Source organism: Dermacentor silvarum, chromosome 1 (assembly GCF_013339745.2).
Source record: "Dermacentor silvarum isolate Dsil-2018 chromosome 1, BIME_Dsil_1.4, whole genome shotgun sequence".
In the NCBI taxonomy this organism is placed as follows: domain Eukaryota; kingdom Metazoa; phylum Arthropoda; class Arachnida; order Ixodida; family Ixodidae; genus Dermacentor; species Dermacentor silvarum.
Genome location: NC_051154.1, coordinates 194,389,231 through 194,416,879, shown reverse-complemented (window position 1 = coordinate 194,416,879; position 27,649 = coordinate 194,389,231). Strand labels below are relative to the sequence as shown.

General features: G+C 46.8%; 1 protein-coding gene across 1 annotated transcript in view; it reads right to left on the bottom strand.

Annotated features, from left to right (window-relative positions):
• LOC119436261 (intraflagellar transport protein 172 homolog) overlaps nt 1–27,649 on the bottom strand; it is a 73,361-nt gene that overhangs the window by 10,058 nt on the left and 35,654 nt on the right. The window contains exons 27-35 of the mRNA XM_037703062.2: nt 27,443–27,623; nt 26,446–26,555; nt 25,810–25,945; nt 25,546–25,648; nt 25,355–25,460; nt 9,847–10,006; nt 9,042–9,260; nt 7,427–7,630; nt 646–705 (exon numbers count right to left, since the gene is read on the bottom strand). Of these exons, the coding sequence (XP_037558990.1) occupies nt 646–705; nt 7,427–7,630; nt 9,042–9,260; nt 9,847–10,006; nt 25,355–25,460; nt 25,546–25,648; nt 25,810–25,945; nt 26,446–26,555; nt 27,443–27,623 (1,279 nt within the window). The remainder of the gene's footprint in view (nt 1–645; nt 706–7,426; nt 7,631–9,041; nt 9,261–9,846; nt 10,007–25,354; nt 25,461–25,545; nt 25,649–25,809; nt 25,946–26,445; nt 26,556–27,442; nt 27,624–27,649) is intronic.

Genomic DNA, 27,649 nt, shown 5'->3' with positions numbered 1-27,649 from the left:
AACAAAATCACATATTTTGTCCCCGCCGTTCATAAAGCAATTTTATCTTCGCTTGCCTCGTCGATTAAAAAAAAAATATGTGATATCAGTGCCGTAAGCGCACCTCGCCATGGGAGAAACGAGCTGTCCGGGCGAACCAGGCAAGCCACAAGACCAATTGCTTTATTGAACGATGCGATCCCGAATATGCAATCTTGTTGCGAAATTTCAGTGAAAACGAAGCAACAGGACGCGGAAAATCTATCAAAGTCTACCAGTATTAGACACGCGTGTCACTGTAGATACCTATTTCACCAATGTATGAATTAACAAGGTGTGACCGGTGTGTGCTTCTAGGGCACGATTATTGAAGAATAGACGTGTTGATTATTGATTTTCTTCAACGTACCGCACCAATCCTTAATTATAGACTGATTGTTCAGTCTTTCAATTATAGTTCTGGTTGTGCTGTAAGCAGAAAACAATGATCTTCTATCTCGGACTATAGGTCGGATGAAGTGGTCTATAATGTTCCTTGGTACAAGTGGCGCTCGTGACATATCGTCGAGTTAAGAGAACAAACGTGAATGGCACACGAGTGGTACTTTCTGACACTCAGTTGTGCACGGGTGCATGCGTTGAGTGCTCAATCTTTGGGCAACGTACCTCACAAATATCCAAATAGTGGTTCCAGAAAACGAAAGCCATTCCTTCTTTGTTCATCGTCTGAAAAACGTAAAGTGTAATTAATGTCACCGAGATGCTGTTTCTCGAAGCGTCGTGTTTTCATTTACTACGATCACGGAAAGTAGACAAAAAAAAAAAAAAAAAAACTGTCAGCCCTTCCACTGGAGTGGAGATGGAAGACCAGCGAAGCTGCACTATGGTGGTAATTATGTATTTCGCATTATGACTATTGAGATGTGATAGTGTAATTGGTAATTTCAACTATTAGAGAATGAGAAATATATATGATCCGGTGGTTTTCATTTATTTAGTGACCGCAGGGACCATGGCCTTATGGTCGCTACGGTACACCGCCATAGGGTGTACGGCAAAAGTTGGCACGTTCTTCTTAAACACGTCACCAACGCCGCGCGCGTTCGGTACGAACGCAGGCAAAGCGCCGCCGCCATCGACAACAGTTGTGCGCGTTGTTTGTGTGATCGCACACAACCGCTGTCAAAACGCTAGCTACGTGACGCAACGGCTAGAGTGTACTAGAACTATTGAGTGGCGCGACCGAAGCCGGCGCGCCTTGCATACCGCGTCCCCTTTTTTGGAGAAAGTAGCGGTGGCGCTGGCGTCGCCCACTCTTGAAGCAAGCGGGCGCGCTCCGGCCTGTGATGGCTGTGTGCGTGCGCGCGCGCGAGCTTTGCCGCACATTGGTGACTCAAAAAAAAAAAAAAAGGGGGGGGGGGGGAGTAGCGTTTAAATCTCGGTTATACACCTGGGTGCAAGGCTGGGTACGCTCGCACGGGCCAAGGCCGCAATTGCTCACTTTTTAAAGCTCCCAGAGATGAAGAGCGACGACTTGCGTGGGAGAGAAATGGGTGCAGACTTGATATGCTCGTCGGCACTGATTGCACTGTGTCCGAGCTTCACTTTTAGCCTCATTTCACCGTGAGAGACTACGGGCACATAACGGAACAGAAGTTTGAGTGCCAAGGATGAAACCAATTCTTCGACCTGACGCGGTGCCGACTATTTTGCTGAAGGTGCCTTGATATCTAACCAATAAAACACCGACACCGCGGTCACTGACGCAACGGCGTCAGTTCGCGTCTGATAGTGACGTCTAAATTTGTTGCATTGAAGAGAGAATGCTTATTTAAAGCAACCATGTGCAGCAGAATTATGATTTCAGACACTTTTGCGGAGACCCACGAAAGAGAGCGCGTGAAAGGAAAAAAAAAAAAAAAAAAACGGAACAAAGCTTAGAAATCTTTAAATCTGCTTTAAAAACAGATATCGCAGTTGTGTGAACTGCATCTGTTAGAGCATCTCGAGCGGAAAAATGTTATATATCAATGTACAGCTTAGAAGAAATATTTACAATGTTTACGAAAATTTTGGAAAATTCCTGCTAAGAAATTATGGGTGTCTTTCAGAGCAGTGTATAATACATCAATTTTGCGCACTGCGGATATCCAAGTATACAAATGATTGCAGTATAAAATATGTGACATTTTTGTTTAGTACTTAGTTAAATTTGATGCTTGCCTTTTGTTTTACTTTAACGATATTTGTATAAAAAGATTGACAACTTAATAAACATTCTGCTTCCCACACTTTGATCATTTGAAAGTTTTAGTTCAAAAGGCAACAAACCCCATCAAGAACGGTGCAGTGGATGCCGAGCAAATTGATAATTTTTTTTTTCGCATGCACTAAGGTATAGGAGATAGGTGTAAGCTTCTTGCAGTTCGAATAAGGATTCTGATTACAGACAATATCCATACCTTCGGCAGAATTGCGACTAAATGAAAAAAAAAAATTATACTAAAAACGTGTGCTCGTTAATTTTTCTCGGGTGAATATACGTTTCACTGTCTAACAAATGTTATCGCTCCGTGTAGGACGCACGTATCGGAATTTTCTCGAATGTTATCGATGGTTGTATCGGCTGTCTGTTAATTGTCACCGAACCTTGCGTAATCTGATTGCATGTATGCGCGACGCGAATTGTGTAGTATTTTCTGGAAGACACGCTGACACCAGCGATTACTCTGGAACCTTCGATGACTCATACGTAGAGAAAGAGTCAAGTATAAAAGCCGACGCGCTCGACCCGCTGATGAGATTTTCAGCTGTGTTCGCCGCTTTCGTTGTGCTTTGAGTGCAGCCGGCTATTCAACGTCGCCATGATCGGCGTCGCAAGGGCTCTGCAGCAGGTTCCGAACATCGGATACACCCTGTATGCGGACGACATTACGATCTGGACAAACACCGGCTCTCTAGCCGAGAAGGAAGACACACTCCAAGCGGCAGCAATCTGCGTCGAAACAGAGGCCATTCGATGTGGACTCCACTGCTCTCCCGACAAATCCGAAGTGATCCGCATACAGGGACATCACTACAAATCGCCAGGCAACCTAAACATCCTCCTACATGGGGTCCCAATCCGGGAGGTACCACTCATCCGGATCCTGGGCCTCTGGCTGCAGAGCGACGGAAAGGCCAACCACACACTCCAACTGCTCAAGACTACAACACAGCAGATCTCTAAGATGATCCGCCGGGTGGCCAGAAACAGAAAAGGCATGCGGGAGGAGGACACGATCCGTTTGGTGCAGGCACTGGTCATCAGCCGCCTTTCCTACGGGCTCCCTTACCTCACCCTGCTCCGAGCAGACTTCAACAAAGTTAATGCGATGATACGCGTAGCCTACAAGAACGCCCTCGGTCTCCCACCGTACACATCCAACGTCAGCTTGGAAGCTTTGGGACTAAATAACACGTTCGAGGAAATTCAGGAGGCGGTCCTCCTGACCCAGAGAGAACGCCTCCTGTCCACAGCGACAGGCCGACACATCCTAAAGCGCATCGGCTACCCGGCGGACCTTGACGCCATCCAGTCGACCACAAACATTCCGACATCGTACCGAGCCAGAGTACACGTGGCCCCGCTCCCAAAAAATATGTCACAATCCCACAACGAAGGCAGAAGAAACGCCCGAGTGGACTACCTCAAACGCACAGTGGGACGGAGCCCGAGGACGGTGTACGTGGACGCCGCCCTATATAAGGATGCATCGAACGCAGCAGCAGCCGTGGTGGTGGACTCTTCTTACGAAGAAGTCTCCAGCATCTCCATCCCGCACTGCACCGTCACAGAAGCGGAAGCTGCGGCGATCGTGCTGGCCGTTCAGTACGGGGACGCGACCAACCGAGAACTTCAAGTAATAACCGACTCCCAAGCGGCGTGTCGGCTCCTTCTTGCAGGCAGAATACCTCAGAAATTAGCTAGGTTCACGACTAATCCATTGGCTAGAAATTCATCGCTCAAACATCAGATCACGTGGGCTCCGGGGCACTCGGGGCTGGAGGGTAACGAGGCCGCGGACAGGCTAGCTCGAGGTCACACAAACCGAGCGGCCACAATCCTCGATCCCACTACTACCCTCCCCGTACCCGCGGCTTACGGCGCGCGACTTCAACACTTGCGCAAACAACGTCAGCTTTACCCCCCACCACACAAGGGGCTAAATGCACAGGAAGCACGGGACTGGAGACAGCTCCAAACCAACACCTTCCCCAACTTACACAAATACAGCATTATCTTCTCAGAACACTACAAAGACGCATGCCCATGGTGCAACGAACGACCCAGCGCCTACCACGTCACGTGGGGGTGTACAGGCCCCAAACCGCCAGACATACAAACACAACAACCGGAGGAGCAGTGGGAGGCCACTCTGTCCAGCCCCGACCTAGCAACCCAGCGCGGACTGGTAATCCAGGCGAGAGCGGCAGCCAAGGCCACTGGGGTCTTGAAATGAAGACTCCACTCGATGTACATTTTCCTCCGTATTTATTTTCTGTGTGAATAAACGTTTTCTACTACTACTTGTCGACACTGTTAGGGGAGAGGTGGGCGAGAGCCCAGAGAGAGTCGGCGGCACAGGCGACAGAGGTGGGCAGGGCTGCGCGCATGCGTCGCAGTCGGAGAGCGGGCACGCACACGCACAGTCTAGACTCTAGGGTGCCTCGATGCCCTCCTCGCCCACCGCTCTCCTTCCACTGGGAAGTCGCATTTGCTCACCGCCGTGCGTTCGCTCCCCGTGAAAGCGCGCATCCCTCGCGCGCTTTCACTCGCACATACAGCATACGGCCAATTAGAGTTTTTTTTTTTTCTATTGGCGGACGCGACCATCGAAGAGTGAGCCCTTAACAGCTTCGCTGTAAAACAAGTTTTACGTGTCCCTAACCCTCATGTCGCTTTCCTTGCTACTTTTGCTACCTCTTACTAATTTTCGTGGATGACGAATTACTCCTTTCATGAAAACTTCACACAGCTTGAGGATTTCCACGGAACGCATTTGCTATATGCAGTATTTTCGCGCTTATAGTTGTCGATTCATTTGGTATTGCGCTTTTAGCCTCCTGGTGAGCTGAGATGGTAGAACGACTGCCCTGGAAAGGCGTTGATCCCGGGTTCGATCTCCGGGCTTGGACGAATTCTTTTTTTTTTTTTTCAACTACGAAGCTCTCTTTCTGAGAAGCCCCTATGGGGGCTTTGTAGCGTCGCGGCTACTCTCGTGTGGATAGCGAGTTTTCCTTTAATAAATAACGATGGCTGTGTCTAAATTATTAGACAGAACAATGAATCATGATTCGGACGTTTTGACTTTGAAAGGCTTCCGCGAAACTACACATTTGATACCGTAGCGGCTGCACCATCCTCAAGACACCGCCATTGTCGCTACAGTATCATACGTTTTGACATTAAACGTACACCGTGTATACGATAGTGTCCTGGCTGATACCTACATGACTGTTCCTGAATGGGTCTTAAAGGGGTACTGACATGATATTCCGTCTATTCATTTTTTGCGCTAAATGAAGGTCTTAGACCTCTAAACACTAGAAAAAATAGCGACAAGCCTCGGAGCGCCGTAAATAATCTATTATAACAACTTCTCTACAACCAGTTCCGGTTTCATTTCCCAGTAAGATACTGCGTCATGACGTCACGACACAGCATTTGGTCACGTGGGAGCAGGGCACTGCGACGTTTTGGTACTCGCGTCGGCTTTCTTGGTCGCCTGGTATGCTGCTACTCGTTGTGAGAGCCGATGTAGCGGCATACGGTGTGACCGAGGGAGCCGGAACGTGTGTCTGAACGTCGCAATGTCCTGCTCCCACGTGACCACATGCTGTATCGTGACGTCATGAGTCACAACAAATATATCTTACTGGGAAATGAAACCGAAATTTGGTGTAGAAAAGCTTTAATATTACATTATTTACGGCGCTCTGAGGCTTGTCACTATTGTTTCTATGGTTTAGAGGTTCAGGAACTTCATTTAACGCAAGAAAGTGAATGGTTGAAAGTATCATGTCAATACCCCCTTAAGTGTGCAGCCTTTGTCAAACGAACGCAGGTCACCGCACGTATGACAGACACTTGCAGTATGTATGGTGCATGGGTCATCAAGGGCGTACTTGGCTCTGCAACACCTCAGAGACAGTTGAAAGTTTTAGTCAATATCCAGTGCTTCGGAGCGCCATAAATGGCAAGCTGCGTAAGTGGGCAGTACGCAGTTCTGTTCACATGCGCTTTGTCTGTATACTTTTTTTACAAAGATGAATGTACATGCGCATATGTTGCACCCAAGAACACCACCATGTGGACGCGCTGTGCTGGACACGTAATCAGGTGGTAGTACAAAGAAGCGAAACTAAATGCTTGCGTCTATTCCAACGTGTGATTGAAGTACCGCACGTATATATATAGAGTTTGAAGGAAAAGAGCATTACTAACATTATTAACAGGTTCAGTAACAAGAGCGTTGCGCAAGCGAAGCGATATGCAACAGTGGCCAGTCCTAAGCCTCTGCAACAGGGAAAAGAGATCGGGCTAGAGTGCCCCTTACTCGCAGCGCTTTCTTTTGCTTCGACTGTCTCTGTAAATGGCATCGCACACAACATACTACAGCGGAGAATACCTGTCAGCATCCTAGCCGTTCTTGCCTGCTGGTAGCGCTTAGCGAACGCACTGTGAATGTACTAGCATTTTTAAATGGACACTAAAGGAAAATATTATGCTGAGTGAATTCGATAGCTTATCTGTCTAGAGGGCTATCATCGTTTTCTGGGCGCCAATATACAACTTAGTTGCGTAGAAAAATGCAACCGAACGTCCTGCTGGCGCTCCTCAATTTGAATCACCCGCGGCAAAATTGAGGCCCTGACGTAACCTCCACGTCCCCACCTCTGCCGCTATCTACTCCTCTCTCAACTAGCGCGGGTGGTGTTCCTCGAACCGCCCGCGTTGGCGCTGAGCCGTGCTCCCTCAAGGGCTGCAGAAGATAGCGCCAACCTTTCCCTTTCCCTCAAGAACCACTTATCATCATCCGCCCGCCGTCCGCCTCGACCAACGTTTATAGATATCATCTCCCGGCTAGCGGGCAGCACTCCAGGCTCTGACGGCACACCACGCGTCACACGAGAGAAGTACCATACTCCACAACAGGTGGCGCCACTCTTATTTACCATTTTCTCGCTTACTAAAGCTCTGTTCACGCTACGAGTGAGGAATTCGTTATTACAGAAGCTTAATGTTTCCACCTGGCCTGACTTAATATTTTCCTTTAACGTCCCTTTAAAACGGCAGCAAGGGAGACAAGAAAATTGTCGATCCACATCCCAAGAGCGGCGTAAAATTTATAGTGGTGTCTAGACAACTCGCTATAAAGTCACTACTGCCGACGAATTGACGTGCCTTGCAGGCGAGTCCCGCCTCGTAGAAAGCCTTATCCGCAGGAATGTGCTCTGTGTACCGCAGCAGAGCCACGGAGATCTTCATGGCGTGCTCGGCCAGGGTCTCCTGACCCTGACATGCTGAGCGGGTGGCGTAGTAGTTACTGATAAGCAGTAACTTTTGGAAGTCGCTGGCATCTTGATGGCTGGTCTCCAGGTTTTTCACCTGTGCAAAAATGACACCACACAGCGTCGGTGAAAAAAATAACGTTAAAATAAAAAAGAGACCTCAAATGGCTCATGAGAATGTGAGAGAGGTGACAACCAATAAGTAGCACTTCCTTTCTTCCTTTCTTTTTTGTTAAGCATGAGGCGTGTATACTCGCAAAACTATTTTCTAAAGACAGCCAGATACGACTGCCTTCACCCGTCACTTCAGTGGTCAAGCGATATAACAACACATTTTCATTTATTCACCCTGCGGCGCGTACGTAAAGTGCTCGAGTTCTATTGTTCGCGTATGCCTAAAGGGAGGGGGGGGGGGGGGGGGGCTGCTTCCTGAATTGCAGTTTTCCTAGCTGAGTAAGGCACATAGTTTTGGCGCTTACTTTAGAATAACAAATTATCTTGTGAGGATAAAACGCCCTTTAAAAAATCTTCGCTCTGATTTCGTTGGCGAGATGATTTGTTGCGAATTAGATTTTCGCTCATACATGTGTATGGGAGGTAATTGGCAACACAAATCGGAAGGCTTCATGTATACAATTACTCGTGGCCAATACTTGCCTTGAGCTATTTAGTTTCACTGGACTTTTGCCACTTCCGTAATGTAAGACCGCGAAAATAATTGTACTCTAGAGGCAGCCCGCACAACACATCCTATACAAGAAATGCTCTATAGAGCGCATGCTGGAAAAGGGAGCCAGGCCATTGCCGTCTGCTGTTATACGGCAAGACGCATTTTGCGTACGCGTTCGTAGACACCCTCTGCACGTATTACAAAACTCTGGGCATCGATGGGGCAACGGATTCAGAATACTGAGAACGGAAGCGTCGCTCTTGCTGCGCAGTAGTTTAGGTATATCGCAATCGCAGGTCTAGGAACAGCCTCTGCGCTTCCGTGTTGCCTTCAAATGCAACGTAGATGGAGACAACAGAAGAGGTGAGCCTTCGTCGAGGAAGCAGATAGAGAGAAGCGTACAGCTGATCTTTCGGGACGCACGTGCCACAGAGTCAACAGGGACGCATTATCTCGGCAAACGAGTGGCCGCAGTGTGTCGGTTACACTACAACGTCAGCGAAAGCGCCATATATTGTCCTGATCTACATCTAGGCTTTCATCTTTGCGTGGTCCTGTGTTCCTACTGTCAATAGCTCGCTGGTCGGCCTAACTAACACACAGAGATGGACGCTTAACGGCTAGCCGATCTATCCATCTCGCAGTATGTGCGCTCATAAGAGCATGAGTGTTCTCTTGAGGTGCTGCGCGCTTAGAGCCACTTCGGGAGGCGCCAAACGGGCAACGTTTTCCGAGCGTTTTTGTGAGCGCTAGCACAAGCTCAGGCACGAAAGCAGTACTCGCGCTCGGTGGAAGTCAATGTCGAAGGTGCTGTGTACGGCGAGCATGGCCAGCTTACGAGATCGTGCAGGACGTCCCTGAGTTCGGACCAAGTCCGGTACGCGTGCGCCCCGTACAGGTTTGGCAGTGCGAACACGCTAGCCGTGATGTGTCGGTAGATGTTGAAGTTCTGAACCAGGGCCGGTGCTCCGTAGTCGGCGTACAGGCGCAGCGCGTCAAGTGGCGACCCGTCGCGGATTCGCTGGCTGGCACACAGTGCCACGTACTTGTGCAGCACCTGCAGGAAGCCAAGGTAAAGCGTGCACGCCATGTATAAGAAGTAATGAAGACACTCTTCAACATCACCTCGCGCATTTCGGGAGGGCGCTGGGACCTGTTTCGGGATGTTAAACATAAATATATATACCATGTATCGCGTGTACATTGATAAGGTTAAGCAACATGCACGATCACACTGTACAATTCGTATTTACTTTTCTCTGTAAACATAATTATACTCCGTTCCTCAAATACACCATGCAGAGTAGTATATGCGCAACCACACAAATTTACGAAACCCGCAACAATATACGTTACTCAACTTAGGAAAGAACAAACAAAATGATGCACAAACAAAAACGCTGAAAGCTAGTGAAGTGGAAGCGGCGCGAAGCGAGGCTTTGTTGTTGGTCTCTCGCGGCATCCGTCAGCGCTACAGATTCGCGGGCGCTTTTAAGCGAAGCACTCGCGAAAACCTCCACCATAACAGCGCTACAGACAGCGGCACTGAATCACGCTTTAACATACGAGACTCATCGGATTAACGCTCCACCCTTGCTTATAAGACCTGCAGAGAGCCCGTGCCCTGCTGCACAGCGTCATACCTGTTGTCCCTGCTGCTCGGCCATTTCTAGGCACTTCTTCCATTGCTTCTTTTCGGCGTACAGGTCCAGAGCGGCAATGATGTCGACGTTGGCTAATTGATCAGTCTGGCCGCGGCTGCGTAGATAGCTTTTGTACTCCTTGTCAACGTGTTCCTCCATCCTGCGCAAAGGAATACATAGAACAATCAAACAAACAAATTCAAAGAACACTGTCAGTGTTCATGGATACAAGGCCTTGGCAAAGCGCACTGCAGCAAGCCCGAGCTACAAAGCACACTTCTCTGCAGCTCCATTGGTTTGGTCCAGGTCGCCGTAAAAAAAAAAAAAAAAAAAAAAAAAAAAAAAGGGGGGGGGGGGCGGCGGGGACAATATGCACCTCATCCGCTGCTTTGCCAGAAGGTACGCGGGCGCCTGCTCTTGCGCATGTTCAGCATTCTAGTTAAGTACACCTCACAGCAACGGCTGGTGTATATAATCCAATTTAGCGCCTCAAAAAAGAAAAAAAAAAAAAACACTGGGTCACACTAGAAACACTCAACCGAGGGGTCATGCGTGCTGTCACATGCCTTACTCGCATAACTCACATTCCTACACTTAGACCGCAGGCTTGGCTGAACGCAGTCGATTAAATGGTGTGCCAATGTTATAATGCACGCCGTCTGAAAATTCCCACGATGCCATCTGTACCAGCGCTTGCCCACTATTTCGTCCCGACGTCTCCACTATACAGCCTGCTGTCTTATCCGACCCCACTACAGTGGCTTAAGGCACAGACTAAGAACTGGCTACAGACCTACGTTATTTCAAATTCAAGGCGAAACCATCTGACCGTGCTCCTACGGATACCACAAGTGCTCCACGAGAGAAAGAGAGAAAGCAATTTATTGAAAATGCAGAGTGTTTAGCCAGCGTATTTTTGCTTACATGCTACTCTGCAGGGAATGGGACGAAGGAGAAAAAAAGGCCCTAGAAGAAGGTAGGCAGAAGAAAAAACGAAAAAAAAAATGCAGGTCGTATATGTTATCCGCAGTGGGGTAAGTGTGCGTTGCGACGAAGGTAGATGGCAAGTGCAAAAGAAAATAAATAAAACCACAGTCTTGATGAGACGACGTGCGTGAGTCATAATTTGGACAGCAAACCAATTGATTGAATATATAAAAACAATAAGTCCAGGGCTTTGCGCTGTTTTGATGGGCAAGGCCAGGGACGCAGCATCCTTTTCAATGTCAAGGGGCCTTGGTCGAGCTTTTCTATGTTAATTTTATATCAATGCCGCTCGTCTCTGTAAGCTGGGCACTCGAGGAAGATATGCTCTATAGATTCCACTTCGCCACAGTTGTCACAGCATGGATTTGTGCTGTGGCCATTGCGAAAAAGAAGACGGTTCGTTTACGCAACGTTCAGTCGAAGCCGGTGATAGAGGGTCTCCAGATGCAGTGGTAGACTTTGTGGTAGCTTTTATTGTAGTTCTGGGTCAATGTTGAAAAAGAACTTGCAATTGCCTGAAGGCGAAGACCATCTTCTACGCCGTTCATTGCATACATATCGCTTCGCCAAAGCTGAAGCATCACTTTTAGTGAAGAACACTTTTACAAATTTTATGTGATCATGTCCTGTGCGGACTGCCTCATCTTTTCACTGCCTTTTCACTACCTATTATACCGCAATGTCCTGGAAACCACTAAAATGCTATCAGATGTCTAGCGTTAGATGCCAAGTGGTGTAGGTGGCTATGTCCTGGATAAAAATGTAATAGCTTGATTTAGAGCTTTTCGTGCAAAGGCTTTGCAATGCTGCTTTTGAGTCTGTGAAGATTGTCCATTGTTGTTGAAGCTGTCGTAGTAAGTATTTTATCGCTTGTTTTATCGCATACCGCTCAGACAATGTTGATGTTACTCGCTCTAAACGCCATGAAAATGTCTTGTCTGTGGAACGAACGAAAATACCCCAGGAGGAGCTGTGTTGCGTAGAGGAGCCATTAGTAAATATGTGCTTCGTAGCAGAGTATTTCACGCTCATGCAGGCTAGTGCCGTCTGTAAAATAACTATTTGAGGCATGTTCTTCTTGGACTCTATTCCAGGGATGCACTTTTGAATGTGCAGAGGAGATAGCATCCACGGAGGGAACTGTAGTAGTGGCATGATCTGTGGTACCTGTTTGGGGATAGTAAGCCGAATTTCGCCAACAGCTCGTCCGAATCAGGAATTGTCTCGCGTTTTGATATTACTCAAGAAAGGGTTCCTGTTTTGGGCCACGTGCCTTATATGTATGCGGGTCGTTTCCTGAATTCGTAGCAGGTCAAGATTTAAACAGTGAGCCTGAGCTACTGTCCCTATACAAGACGACCCCTTCGGAAGACCGAGACGAACACATAGGCTATTGTTACGTGCCGCTTCCAAGCTTTTCTTATCAGTTGGGGACAGTCGCTGCGGGACAGGAAGGCTATAGCGCTGGAGGCCAACATAAGCATTATGAAGCATCACCATCGACCGGCAGTCAATACCCCACCGGGGTCCAGCAAGAAAACTAATAATTTGGGATGCGCCGGAGATTCGTTTCCGTAACATTTTCACTTCCGGTGCCCAGGAGAGGTTACGATCGATCAAGACACCGAGAAAGCGCTGTGTCCGTACGTAGAGAAGGGCTCGACCACCAAGTATCAATGGGTAGCCATCCATGCGCTTGCGAGTAAATGCCATTGCAAGGCTCTTCTCTGGTGATAGATGTAGCCCCCGCGACGTTAGATACGATGACATGTTGAAAAGCGCTCGCTGTAGTCGCTGCTGAGTTACTCGACGAGATCGTGATGCACTCCATATACAGATGTCATCAGCGTAGAGCGTCACATGTACCCCAGTTGGTAGGCTATTTTTCAAGTGAACAAGAGTGATGTTGAATAGTAAAGGGCTAAGGACTGCACCTTGTGGAATTCCTTTTTCAACGGCATAGCAAGATGTCAGACCTTCTCGAGTTGCCATGCGGGATCGAATCCCGGCCGCGGCGGCCGCATTTCGATGGAGGCGAAATGCAAAAACGCCCGTGTGCTTGCGTTGTAGTGCACGTTAAAGAACCCCAGGTGGTCAAAATTAATCCGGAGCCCTCCACTACGGCGTGCCTCATAATCAGAACTGGTTTTGGCACGTAAAACCCCATAAAGAACAAGAAGGAGTTGCCATGCAAAGCTGCCGTCCTTCGAGATAGTTGCATAGCCATGTATAAAGGCGTCATCCAAGGCCTACAGCTTTAAGGGCTTCAAGAACTGAATGATGTAAAACAGAATAGAATGCGGCTTTGATGTTAAGGAAGATGACGATTGGAATATGCCCAGTAGTCAAATGCTCTTCTACGGAGGAAATCAGGGATAGTATATTGTCCAGTGCTGCTCTATTCTGCTGAAAGCCATTCATTTCTTTGAGCTAGATGCCTTTCAAGGAACCATGTTTCAAGGAACCATGTTTCAAGGAACCATGTTTCAATTCAAGGAACCATGTTACTCGCTTATGAATCATTTTTTCCCATTAGTTTCCCAACACAGCTGAGCGATAGGGAAAGATGCGTAGCTGGTCGGCTGTTTCCCAGGCTTGATGACAGGTACAATTTTAGTGAAATTACATTCGGCAGGCACTGTACCACTTGTCCACGAAGTATTGTACATTTCCAGCAGTCGGATACGACAGTGGCGGTAAAGGTGCGTTGTAGCTTGATAGTTGACTTCGTCGCGGCCGGGAGAAGATTTTTTGTAATATTATCAGCTATAGCCGCTGAAGTTCTTCCATGGTGAAGGGGAGGTCCATGGCATCCATAGATGATGGCGAAGGTTGTCTGTCAGCAGAAGAAACGCTGCGTGTACCGCGATGCCCAGATCCAGAAATAAGCGTGCAGTATTCTTCTGCAGTTTGTTTCACGGTTAGTCTTTCGCGTAATGAGGGCTCGATGAAAGGGTATAACTGCTGGGCTGGCATCCGCAATCGTCTGATGACACGCCAGGTACTAGCCACTGATTTACGTACATCCAGCATCGCACAGAAATCTCTCCACCGTTGTCCACACAATTTCGTGAGGTAGCGTCTTATTCGGCTCTGTTCTCGTCGAAAAGCACGCAGATCTTCAAGATCCTTAGTGCGCCGTGTAATTCGCTCCGCCCGTCTTCGGATACCGCGAAGGTGCTATATCCCCCCCCCCCCCCCCCCCTCGCTGTAATGCTCTTGGAGCGAATGCGGGTTTTTGTAATAAATAAATAAATAAATAAATAAATAAATAAATAAATAAATAAATAAATAAATAAATAAATAAATAAATAAATAAATAAATAAATAAATAAATAAATAAATAAATAAATAAATAAATAAGTAAATAAGTAAATAAATAAATAAATAAATAAATAAATAAATAAATAAATAAATAAATAAATAAATAAATAAATACTCTTCGTCATTAGCAGGAATATCAGGGTTCCGGAATGTAGTACGCGATGTTTTCTTCGGGCAATGGGCTATTGTCGGCACAAGTTCGCTGTCTCGAGTTGCAGCTGTGATATCTCTGCTGGAGGTATCTGTAAAATCCTCCCAGTCTGTGCATGTCATTTTTACTTTTAGTGAAGGCATTTGTAAACCAGAAGCCGATATCTAAATCGGGTAGTGGTCACTGCCCCTTGTCTCGAAGTTAGTGCACCAGCTAAACCTTTGAATAAAAGACCTTGACACAAAGGATAGATCAATGCAGCTGGTGGCTCGTGGCGTCTTCAGATAAGCAATACTACAATCGTTTAATTCTCCTTCATGACTCCTACAATTAACCCATGGCTCTCAGTCCCCAGCGGCTGTGGAGCACCTGACCAAGGCGGCGGTCAGACCTGCGACGCGGCAGAGGGTGCTAAGAATCTCTGAGTCCGGACAGGCCGCCACTGGAAACTGAACCGGGCAACGTTCAACACGCGCACCCTATCGAGTGACGCTAATTTAGCAGGGCTATTTGAAGAATTATCAGGTATTGCCTGGGTTATTATTGGCCTTAGTGAGGGCAGAAGAACTGGTGAGGCTTATACAATACTGACTAACGACCACGTACAAAGGTTTTCCATATAAGAGAGAATTCGGGGTAGGATTTCTAGTCCATAAGGACATAGCGGGCAACATTGATGAATTCTACAGCATTAATGCGAGGGTAGCAGTCGTCGTAATAAAGCTTAATAGGAGGTATAGAATGAAGGTAGTACAACCCTACGCTCAACCTCCAGTCACGATGATGAAGAAATAGAACCGTTTTATGAAGATGTTGAATTAGCAATGAGGAAGGTGCAAACTCAGTATATTGTAGTCATGGGCGACTTCAATGCAAAAGTGGGGGGTGACCAAGAAATTGGCAACTGCAGCATCGATTCTAGGAACACTAGATGAGAGATGTTGATAGAATTTGCGGAAAGGAATAGGCTCCGAATAATGAATACCTTCTTCAGGAAGCACAGCAACAGGAAGTGGACCTGGAAAAGCCCTAATGGAGAAACAAGGAATGGAATAGATTTCGTACTCTCTGTCGATCCCAGCATAGTGCAGGAGGTAGAAGTGTTAGGTAGGGTAAAGTGCAGTGACCATAGGTAAGTGACGTCTAGGATTTCTCTCAATTTGAAGAAAGAAAGAATAAAATTTGTCAAGAAGAAACAGGCCAACCTACACGCAGTAAGGGTAAAAGCAGACCAATTCAGGCTGGTGCTCGCAAACAAAATATGCAGCTTTAGAACAGGAAGATGAAGACAACACAGAGTTAATGAATGAAACTATAATAGGCTGATCTCAGAAGCAGCAATTGAAGTGGGAGGTAAGGCACCGAGGCAACTAGTAGGTAAGCTCTCCCAAGTAACAAAGGACCTAATACAGAAACGACAAAGCATGAAAGTGTCAAACTCAAGAGATCAGATAGAATTCGCTTAACTGTCAAAACTGATCAACACGAAGAAAGTAAAGGATGTTAGAAATTATAACGTGGGAAAGATTGAGGAAGCCGTAAAATATGGACGCAGCATGAAATCAGTGAGAAGAAAACTTGGCATAGGACAATGCGAGATGTATGCACTGAAAGATAAGCAGGGTAATATCATCAGCAATTTCGATGACAGTAAAAGCAGTGGAAGAATTCTATACTGACCTGTACAGCGCCCAGAGCAGCCAAGCTACTTTCATTCGAAGTAGTGATGAAGAGGATACAGAGGCTCCTTCTATAACTAGCGATGAAGTTAGAAGGGCCTTGAAAGACATGACCAGGAAAAAAGCCGCCGGAGAAGATGGAATAACAGTCGATTTAATTAAAGATAGAGGAGATATCATTCTTGAAAAGCTTGCGGCCCTTCATACGCAATGCCTCATGACTTCAAGTGTACCAGAAAGCCGGAAGAACGCCAGCATTATACTTATCCATAAGAAGGGAGACGTCAAAGAATTGAATTATAGACCCATTAGCTTGCTTTCAGTATTCTATAAAATATTCACCAAGATAATTTCCGATAAAATCAGGGCAACACTTGACTTCAGCCAACCAAGAGAACAGGTGGGCTTCAGGAAGGGATATTCTACGATGGATCATATCCATGCTATCAATCAGGTAATACAGAAATCTGCGGAGTACAATCAACCTCTCTATATGGCTTTCATAGATTATGAAAAAGCATTTGATTCAGTAGAGATAACAGCAGTCATAGAGGCATTGCGTAATCAAAGAGTACAGGAGGCATACGTGAATATCTTAGAAAATATGTATACTAGGATTGCACAGCAACCTTGGTTCTCCACCAGAAAAGTAGAAAGTTACCTATCAAGAAAGGGGTCAGGCAAGGAGACACAATCTCTCCAATACTCTTCACTGCTTAGAAGAAGTACTCAAGCTCTTGACTGGGAAGGCTTAGGAGTGAGGATCAATGGCGAATATCTCAGCAACCTTCGGTTTGCAGATGACATTGTCCCATTCAGCCACAATGGGGACGAATTACAGCAAATGATTGAGGACCTTAACCGAGAAAGTGTAAGAGTGGGATTGAATATCAATATGCAGAAGATAAACATAGTGTTAAATAGCCTGGCAAGGGAACAAGAATTCAGGATCGCCAGTCAGCCTCTAGAGTCTGTAAAGGAGTACGTTTATCTAGGTCAATTACTCACAGGGGTCCCTGATCATGAGAAAGAAATTCACAGAAGAATAAAATTGAGTTGGAGTGCATACGGCAGGCATTGCGAAATCCTGACTGGTAGCTTACCACTGTCGTTGAAAAGAAAAGTGTACAATCATTGCATTCTACCGGTTCTAACATAGGGGGCAGAAACTTTGAGGTTAACAAAGAAGCTCGAGAGCAAGTCAAGGACCGCACAAAGAGCAATGAAACGAAAAATGTTAGGCCTAATGTTAAGAGACAGGAAGAGAGTGGTGTGGATAAGAGAGCAAATGGGGATAGTCAATATTATAGTTGACATTAAGAGGAAAAAAAGGAGTTGGGCAGGCCATGTAATGCGTAGAGTTACAGAATGGATACCAAGACAAGGGAAGCGCAGTCGAGGACGGCAGAAAGCTAGGTGGGGTGATGAAGTTAGGAAATTCGCAGGCGCAATTTGGAATCAGCTGGCGCAGGACAGGGGTAATTGGAGATCACAGGGAGAGGGCTTCGTCCTGCAGTGTACATAATAATATGCTGATGATATAGCCAGCCTATATCTTCGCCCACAGGTGCGCCTACTGCCCCAAATTATGTTATGGGCGTTGAAATCGCCACAGATGATGTGTGGGCCATGTGTTGTTTAATTTAAATTTTCCAGTCCTGGCACATCAAATACTGCTCCTGACTTCAAGTACGCAGCTATTAGAGTAAAGGTCTGCTTGCCAATGATAGGTTTTGCGCAGATGTACTCATTCGTGTTATGTGGGGAGACGACAGTCTCGGCTACAGGATCATCGTTGCGGAAGCCAACCAGTAGCCGGCTGATATAATTCGTCCGCTGCGAATAGAGGAAATGAGAACCACTTATCCGAAAAGTTTGGTCTACACGGGACTCGGATATTACCACAAAAGAAACTTTGTAAGTACGTATAAGCTGCTGAAAATCAGATAGCTTTGAATGCAGACCTCGGGCATTCCATTGAAAAATAGTACAGGATCTAGTACAGGATCTAGATTTCAGATGACTGTTTGTCATAACCGCTGGCCTTGAGGCTCCCGAAGAAGTTATTGTTGGTTCAACGAATAAATGCGGTTTGACGTGTAAGAGGCTATCAACATGGGCTCAAGAGCCATGACAGCCTCAACCTCAGGGAAATGAGTAAATCTAAGATTAGCACGAACAAGAGCTTTGATTTCGCCGAATAGCATAGGTACAATCAAATTTGCGATATTAATTTCACTTGTTTTCGAGGGCGAAGCATGTATATGAACTTTCCTGGTGTTCTGGACAGCAGTGGTGGGTTGACTAGATCTCAGGTCTTGTGAGGTCTTGTGCAGTGACTTCGTAGGTTGTCGTGATTCCCGAACAGATGAAGCGTAAGTCCTTTTCGGCGTTTGTCCACGTTGTGGTGTGTCAAGATCGAGAAGACTCTTTTCCGGTGTCGCTCCGCGGTGGGGCGCGTTGCGGTCGACAGACGTCGGGCTCGTAAATACCAGCTCTGGATTCGGTGGGGGCTCTCGCTGCGATGGGGCTTTTCCTGGTACTTGTTCGACTGCATGTGCAAGTGTAGCTGGCTTTTTATTCGGGCATCGACCGCACGATGTCGGATGAGGTCCTCCGAAGTTAGGGCATCGCAGTTGGACCCGCGAAGTGCAATCTTTGTGTGAATGTGGTCCAGCACATAATCTGCAGCGCATAGTACCTATGCAGTATTTTGCATTGTGACCACGCCTTTGGCAGTTGGAGCATATCGTTGCAGATTCCATGTATTGAGTCACGGGGTAGCTGTTGAATCCAAGTAATAGACGTTTTGGCATGGGAGAATCCTTGGCGAATGCTAGAATCACTGATCTTCGACGTGCTTCTGTAATGGTTCCTTCCTCGTTAGGGATGTATGAAACTTGCCCACGAGCTGACAGGACGCCTTGTCCCGAGAGGTATTCCTGTAGATATTGGTCAGAGTACTCAACAGGGACTCCTTGAATACGTCCATAAGTGGTTGGGTACGAAGACGGGACGCCAGCTTGCACGGCCGTTCCTCCTAACGTAGTGACAGTGAGCAGGCGATTAGCGGCGGTGATTGACGACACTCTCACCATGAGGCTGCCGTCCATATTGAGGCGATGACTGAGGACATTTTCTTGTGCCGTCGACACGATCGATGACGCTAGAATGTTCGGTTTTACGTTCCACAGCGTACACTCAGATTGTGTTGGCTGGAAGATGACCGGAATTCCATCTGGTCGTTGTTCCTTGTATGCGACAGCCGTAGAACTTGCCTGGTCCATGTCTGCGGCAACGTCGTCTGCCGGTGGACTTGTATTCACCTCATCGTGCCGTGGTCTTTTCTTCAAATTTTCTTCACATTGCGGAGACGTGGAAGGCCCCGCTGTGTCCTCGTTTTTCATGGCCTTGGTGAGGGCTGCACGGAGTGCATCAGATGGCGGCGGCCCGCCTCGAAGTTGGCTCCGTGTATCACGCCCGCTTTGGCGCTTGAAGGGGATCACTCGCCTGCTGGGGATCCTGAGGCCGTCAGCAGTCCACGGTTAATTTGGACGTTGTAGAGGGCAAACTGTGGTGACTAAAAAATACTAAAAAACTGGCCGAGAAAAAGCAGCTAGGCTGATGCTTGTTTGCTTGATTGCTTGCCTTCGATAGTGGCTCGTACCCACTATGGGGGATTGGCCAAGAATCGGGTGATTGAAGAAAAAAAATTATCAAAGTCTAATAAAGGATCACTTTTGAAAATGTAGAATTATTAAAGGAAATTATTTATATAAAATTTAAGAATTTAGCAAGAAAATCGTCCTGATTCAATTACATACCCCACAACAGCTGCACCAACATCCCTATGGCAATGTCGGAGAGAAGAGGCACCAAAAAATAGAATATCGGGTATCGTAACATTTCATCCAGCACTGTAAAATTTTTCTTCTAAAGCGTGTTTTCTTAATGAAACAAAACGGCGGCATGACAGGAAGAAGTGTTCTATTGTTTCGTCTTCATCACGGTGTGAGCACAAGGAGAAGGGCGACAGACCAGATCGATGCAGATAAATGCTTAATGTAGGAATTCGACATCTGAATTTGGTAAAGATGACTTCAAGTTTTCTATTATGGCAGGATTTTCTGTTCCAAGGAAATAGGAGGTGTCGATAATCAGTTAGATTCGTTAATGGCATGTTCCAGGAGTCTTGCATGACTGCCCATATCCTGAACTTAGCCGCAGTTATGTAAGTTGATACAGGAAGAATCGGCAGGATTGGACCACTAAGGGCAGCTCTCTAATTTATTGATAACTAATCCTTTGTAACCGGGCACCCATACCAATCTAATTAGTGTTAAGTTAGAAGGTATAAGACAGTGGAATGTAATACCGTCGTCTTCGTCGGCTTCTTTTTCTGCTCCACGAGAAATATACGTAGACCCAGGCTGCAAATCAGGCTGCAAATCAGCCTGCGAATGCCCCGCACTCCCTGGTGAACGCCATACATGCGCCTATACCTGACGGAGGCATTGCTTTCGCCTGTGGCGGCTAAGCTTGCTAGCTGCTTCGTGAGATGACGTGTAAAGAGCAGGAAGACGTGGGAAGAGCTTGCTCTTCTACACGGACTATACAGAAGTGGGAGGGCATGCTATTGGACTAGTTGGTGCTTGCTAAATGACATAATGTATAATGCATGGACATAATGTATACGCAATGGCACAACCACAGAGAAACAGTGGCAGACGTCACAAGCGTCACAGACACGCGTTTAGCGCCTGTGACCTGTATATCAAAGTTTCTTTCTTTGTGGTTGTGTCGTCGCGCTACATTATGTTTTCTACACAAGCGGTTCGGGTGCTGCTACGAGCGGCCTACCATGTAGACCTCGCTTTCGACGAACGCTGCCGCACTGACGAGTGTCTGTGACCTGCTCGCATGCTCTGGCCTGCACCTACTTTAACAGGCGCCCACGACGCTTGTCACCTATGGGATGTAGTGCAGCCGCTACTAAGTGGTTTGTCACGAGAAAAGGAAAGGTTGGCGTATCTTCTGCAGCCCTTGAGGGAGCACGGTTCAGTGCCATTTATACAATTGTCCCTGGGGGACAGTGTCCTTCTTCACAAAGAATCCATCCAGCGCTCCACGCATGCAGCCATTCCTCAACGTGAGTCGGACCTCCCCGGCGGCATAATACGTCGTGAGGAGGTGGCGGTAAAGAAGATCCGCATGGACGCCACATATACTCCTGCGGACGTTGGCGCAAAAATAGAAGTTTTTAAGCGAAGCTTTATAGGCTCACAAGTTTCGGCGGTGGTGGTGGTGGTGGTGTCACGCTGAAAAGTCGGCCGATCCTGGTGATAGTGCAGAAAGGGTCCAAGCTCAATGGCACATACCAGGGACAAAAAAGAAAGAGAGAAAGAATAAGAGAAAGAGAGCAATAGGGAAAGAAAGAGAGAAAGAAAGAGAGAAAGAAAGAAAATCACCAGCCCTTCCCCTGTCGAGAAAAGGGGGGTAATCGAAGGTTACCATGTGTGTACTTGACCTGCCTAGTACTTTCCCTTCCCTTTCCTACTACTTTTCGTTCCCTTTCCTTCTACTTTTGTTTCCCTTTCGTGCAACTCTTTCTTCCGTTGCGTTGTACGTTTCCTCCCCTCGATGCATACAATAAATAAACGTTTATGTTTTATTACCGTGACATGTCGTGAAGTTTATGTTACCCTGACGAAGGTCAGATACACACACGACAAGCTTCGCTTACCCCCATTTTCTCGACAGGAGAAGGGCTGGTGAATTTTTTTCTCTCTCCTGTGCTCTGGATCACTTGGACTTCCGATGCACAAGATCTCCCTGTGGTCTGTCTCGTTTCCACATCTCCAGCCACGGAGGCGACGCTGGAGAATTTCCTGGGTGCCAGTGCAGGCCTTCACTCGGCCCATGCCCGCCGCTTCAGAAGCATGCAGCCAATGCGACGGTCGCCAGCTGACCTTCAACCGTGGTTGCACCGTCTTCTGTTCCGCGTGACCTGTCTTCCTTCATGATACCCTGTCTTTCCGCGGGATCCGCTGTAATTCCGCATGTTTTTTCGCGCTTCTATGTTTCGTCTTTTTACACGCACCCATTTCACTGTGGGAATGCAACGTGATAATATCACACAAACTCTGTTGCCACATGTCGTATACATACATTTCTCTGGTTTCTCGCTTTCTTCTTTCCTTTTTCGCAAAGTGAGCGCAGCGAGCAGTTTACGGAGAGCACTAAATGCTGTCTTTGCAAACGCCATGCCTTTTATGGCTTGTTTTATACCGACAAGGACGTGTGACCAGTCCGTCGTGTACGTCTTGCGGTGGCTGCGAGGCACTTCAGCACCCGATATTGGAGTGTCCCGCTTTCAGTGCGCAACGCATATCGCTAGTGAGGGACTATCATCTCCTTGGCCTGCGGTGTACGACACTAGACGAGTGTTCATACCTCAGTGGTTGTGCGTCTCGACGTGATCAAGCTCATCGCGTTCTCCTTACTTTTCCAGAAACAACGAACTTAGGGGCATGTTTGTAACCAAGCAGCTATTTCTTTTATTTTACATCCTTTAGTAGCGTGACCTGCAGGTACGGGCCCTACTGTATGCTGTTCTTTATTCTTTGAGATTTGTCATCTCGCTCTCTCTTTCCTTTTTCCTCCCCTCCTTCCTATCTTTCATTTCTATGTTTGTCTCCTCTTTTCCGAAGAGTAGGCAGGCGTTGTGCCCCTTCTGGTGGCAGTTGCCAGCCTTGCTCCTCGCTTTCTCTTTCCTGTGTGTATGTTTACAAATCAAATAATAAACAAATAATTCCTTAGTTCAATTTCATTTTTATGTGAACCATCGCACCTTGTATTCGATGTATTGGTATTATGTTATTCTCTGTACATGTCTTGTAACCACTCCTGCCTAAGGCCTGTCAACAGAGGCTGGTTGTACGCTTTAGAAAAAAGAGAATAAAATAAACCTCTTCGATTTTTTTAAAGTGTCAGTAATTTTGGTTATATACTAGAAGTTGTGAAGCGCTGTCCAAAAAGCATCCCACCACAAGAAGTAAAGAAAAAAAAAGGGGGGGGGGGACTTAGTAGCAGCTGAGATAGACGTAAATGAAATCATGCGACACCATATAGTGCGAGGAGAGGAGACGAGCTACCCTTCGCGCAGCAAAGGCTCTTTCCTATTGCCCCGATTAGCGTCGGAAAGCGACATTCATCCCCTGCCTCCTCCCATATCGGAGGCAAGGACTCACGTGACGTTTACGTCCAAATCTGTCCCTTCATTTTTCGCGTTTTCTTGTTGCCAGAGGCGAATTTGAGAGCTCTGCGTTTCGCGGGAATCCCGCAGTTCACGGTGCTGCTGACTATTTAGGCGCCGCACGCGGAACCATGACGCCCGTATCGTAGTCTCTGCAGGCGAGGAAAGTGGCCCATACGAGAGGGCGCAGGGCTTTGTTTGAATTATGAGCTGTTTTCGCGGCATATATCAGTTTAGTACTTTGCAGACATGATCGTCACGTGTGATCAACGCGCTGCGCTTGTCTGTTTGCAATGCCTAAACCTGGCGCAAGGCGTACTGGCACAATAACGATACCGTTGGGGTTCTCATTAACGCGCCGTAGAAAGCGTGACTGGACCGTGAAGGAGCATACCAAGACAAATGTCGGCCCTGAGTAGCATTGTTCACAAACGACAATGTTCTTGCGGGATGAACATTCATACCCGCAGTAGCATAGAATGTTCTTACTTTTACTTGGCTTTTATGTCGCTGTATATTGCCCTTTGAGTGCAGGGTATTTAAGTATAATCTTCGCGATCAGTGCTTTACGTAGTTGTAACGCATAGGCTCATGGTGAGATACAAAACATTATATGAGATGCCGATTCATTAGCAACACCTTGCTAAACGCGACAAGAAGTTGACTTACCTTAGAGTTTTATAGCGGTGTCTTCAAGTCTTTTCTTTCTTTCTTTTCGTTTTACTTTTCATGGCTTTTGTGGTCAAAAAGGCGCTTTTCTTATTAGCAACCATTCAGAGGCACACATATTCGCCTATTCTCATTACAAAGGGCCAGAGGCTGTTTCACCAAATGCGTGTCTTTCATAGAATAAACGACCTGACAATTAATGTTTACACAATTTCCACGTTGATACATCGGCAAATAAAGGAGTACAAGGGTTTCCTCGAGTAAAGCTGGTAGCGACATGCGATGCTTAACAATTATTCTCGGGAGCAGTAAGTGACTTGCATAAGAGCTCATCCGACTACGCTGCCTTCGGCTCCGTTTAGCCCTTACGCAAGTAATGAGAGAGAAAAAAAGTGACAGCTCGTTTTGTTATTAATAGATGGAAAAGTGTCTCTCTCTTGTGTCACGTATGCCGGTGCCTTTAGGATGTGTTGCATCCTTTCAAGCGTAAGTGCTTACATTCTTCGCAGGTATCAATGGCTTCAAACAGTGGTAATGAAGACTTTCCTTAAACTGAAAAACTTGCTCGAAGCAATATTTCTGATACCTTCTCCCCAATACAAGTAATTATGCAGCGGTGCACGCTTGTACGTGTGTGCGTGTGCGCGCACATGTGTGTACTTGTAGGTACGTGAGCGTGTATGTATGTGTGTGTGTGGGTACGTCTTACACAAAGCCGGCACACACAATGACCCGAGGTTGAGTTAGTGCCATCGCGTCGGCGTGTCGTCTGTGTGTGAGTGCAATAATCACCGCCTTGAAAATTCACGCCAGGGCGCCAAATTTGCGCATTTTGTTTATAAAAAAACGCATTCATATAGTTTGAGTCGAAATTTCTCCGCCCAATAAGAGTGCAATTCTCAAGTAGCTAAGTTAGCTTTGACGGCTTCGCTAGCTACAAAGCGTAGTGTTGGGCTACTTGGTTCATTATAGTGTCGATCACAAAGCGCCTTGTGATCGTCCCCGTCTCCTTTCCTAGTCCGTCGTTTTCTCTGACACCGTTTGGCACTAGCTGCAAGCAACGTTTACAGAACTTCTTGGAGGTTCTTATAACTTATACTTATAGAGGTTCTATATATATATATATATATATATATATATATATATATATATATATATATATATAGAGAGAGAGAGAGAGAGAGAGAGAGAGAGGGGGTTCTATAAACGTTGGCTGCAAGCGTGCCGCTAGCTATTAAGCGTTGCTAGCTTCTCCCATGCACGCCTCCCCCCTACCCCCATTTTGAAAAAACAAACACAAAAAACTTTACCGTTCGAATATTCAATAATACTTAATCGGTATTTTAGGGACCGCTAGCATTTCGCGTTAGGCTCTTTATTCAAACTATGCGTTCTGTATTCACTGTACGCTTCGCGTTGACTAAAATAGAACTAGATGCTCACCCTGGGTCGAATTCTTGGGCCACCTTCTTAGCCTTGCTCCACTCACCACCCGTGATCAGGGCCTCTACGGCCTCCTTGACCAGCTCCATGCTGAGAAACAACTGTGCTGCCTGCGTAGCGATGGCCACAAAACAATGCATACAAAAGTTTTATCTAGGGCAATATTACCACTTGCACTTCAAGCATTATACTTGCCGAACTGTGCTTCTTGATATCCAACAGCATACGCGCGGCATTCTTGAGTATCCTGTCCGCCTTCTGCTCATCCAGAAACTTTAAGGCCAGGTCGGCCGCCTGTGTGCATCGAATATGGATCGTTAAAAGCTGCTTGTGTTAACGATTCATAGCTCCGCAACGGAATCTGGCTTCGACCCTACTAAGCGGTTACAATATGCCCAACCTTTGATTTTTACAGCTTCGTTACGCCGGCATGAGTGCCCGCAGCTGCTGCTTACCTTCACCCAGCATTTTTCGAGCATGTCCACGTTTGTCACGTTTTCAGGTGTCATGCGCATATAGCAGTCTACTGCTCGGTCGTACTGCGCATTTCGTTCCCACTCCTGGGCCTGTTCAAGCAGGGTGTCAGCGTCTCTGCGAAGAGGGGTCAATACGAGCGACATGAATACAGGCTCGGAATAACCACTTTGTACGCTAGTGTTCATATCCACCCTAACAGTGATAAGTTGCATTAAAAGGTACTGCATTTACAGATCTAAGTGAAAGTTTCCCAGCCGACGCCGAAGGCTTACTTAATGGCCGCCATATTATTGCGATTCGCGTCAGCCTGCGTGAATTCTGCGAATTGTAAGAAAACACTTTGTGGCGACCAACTATTAGCAGCCCCCGGTGGAGAATTTGCTTTGCTTTTTCTTCAGCACATGATCAAATAGTTGCAGCAGCGAATACACCGCCACATGATACCTGCAATAAATCCTTTGTAATACGGAACACCTTCCCGAACCGAGGCGCAAACTCGACCTCGCCCACCTTATTGCAGCGCGCCCCTCGAGCTCGTACAAGTGGCTGCCCTTAACATTGGCTCTGTGCTTTTCCCGTTAGATGCAGGAGTGAATGCTGCGAGCAAGGCCTACCGTGATCCCTTCGTGTCCATGTGGTTATCGTACTCCTCTTGAAGCTCCATCATCTTCGAAGGTGTGTACTCTCTGCAGATGCGAAGAGCGTCGTTCCACATGCCCGCGTCCTACGCAGAAAATTCGGCGTCTTGGCACCTCCCTCATGCTGGCGCACTTATTTTCCTCGGTCTTTTATGGATTGCACTCTAATCTACCGTTGTGACACTTCGATGACGACGTCAGCATAATGCACCACTAAAAATTCTGAATGAACACTTGTCTCCTTGAACAAACAAATAAATAAATAAATAAATCCTTTTTTTTCCCGGAAACATAATGTACAGTCTTCTACACATTTAAAAATTATTATTTTTGTGCTGAACAATGCACTTAAAGGGAAAACCATGCCATTCCGTCAAATTAACCTGCTCAGTATGAAGCACAGGTGTAGTTTTACCTGTGCTTTAATGAAAGTACGAAAGACGGAAAGGTCGGCCGCGGCCGCGGAAGATATTATTTCGGACCTACTACTCCGCGTAGAGCAAGGGAAAGGAAGGGTGAACGAAAATGAATTGCGCGTGCTTGTGAAGGTGGCGACAAAATTCAGAGCGCTATACCGCCCCGTGCGCAATATGAAAGCGAACACCGAAATTTGCATTCATCAGGCCACAGCGGCGAAACCTCTATACAGGTGTTGGAGAGACTAGATGTAACGAGAGAGCTACTTAACTGGTACATATTCACGTGTCAATTTCGGATCCACACTTGAACAGCAACCATTACCCGAAAATAAATTCGGATGTCGGAACTAAAAATTTAAAGTAACTGTTCTTTAACAAAACTCGCAATTTACATAAAGCAGTTATGTTCTAACAAAGACGCAGCATCGCGGTGCGCGTCAAGCCAAGTAAAACACGTATGCCTGTGCTACAGTGATCCCCTTATCCAAGTGCCCTCTCATGTTCCACTTCTTCACTTTACCCCCGATGTATGAGGAAAAGCAGAGACCGGTAACCTTGTACAGCTTAATGACGAGGTCCGGCCTTTCAGCCCGAAGTGCCAATGACTCAGCTTGCTGATAGTGACCAGCTTGAAAGGCAACCCTAGCCTGGCCGATGGACACGTCCGCCACGGATTCCGGGTCGTGAGCCTCGGCCACACGCCTGGCGCTGTCCCAGTCTTTATTGTGCACGTACCTTTTGGGCGAGAAAAAGACAGTTTC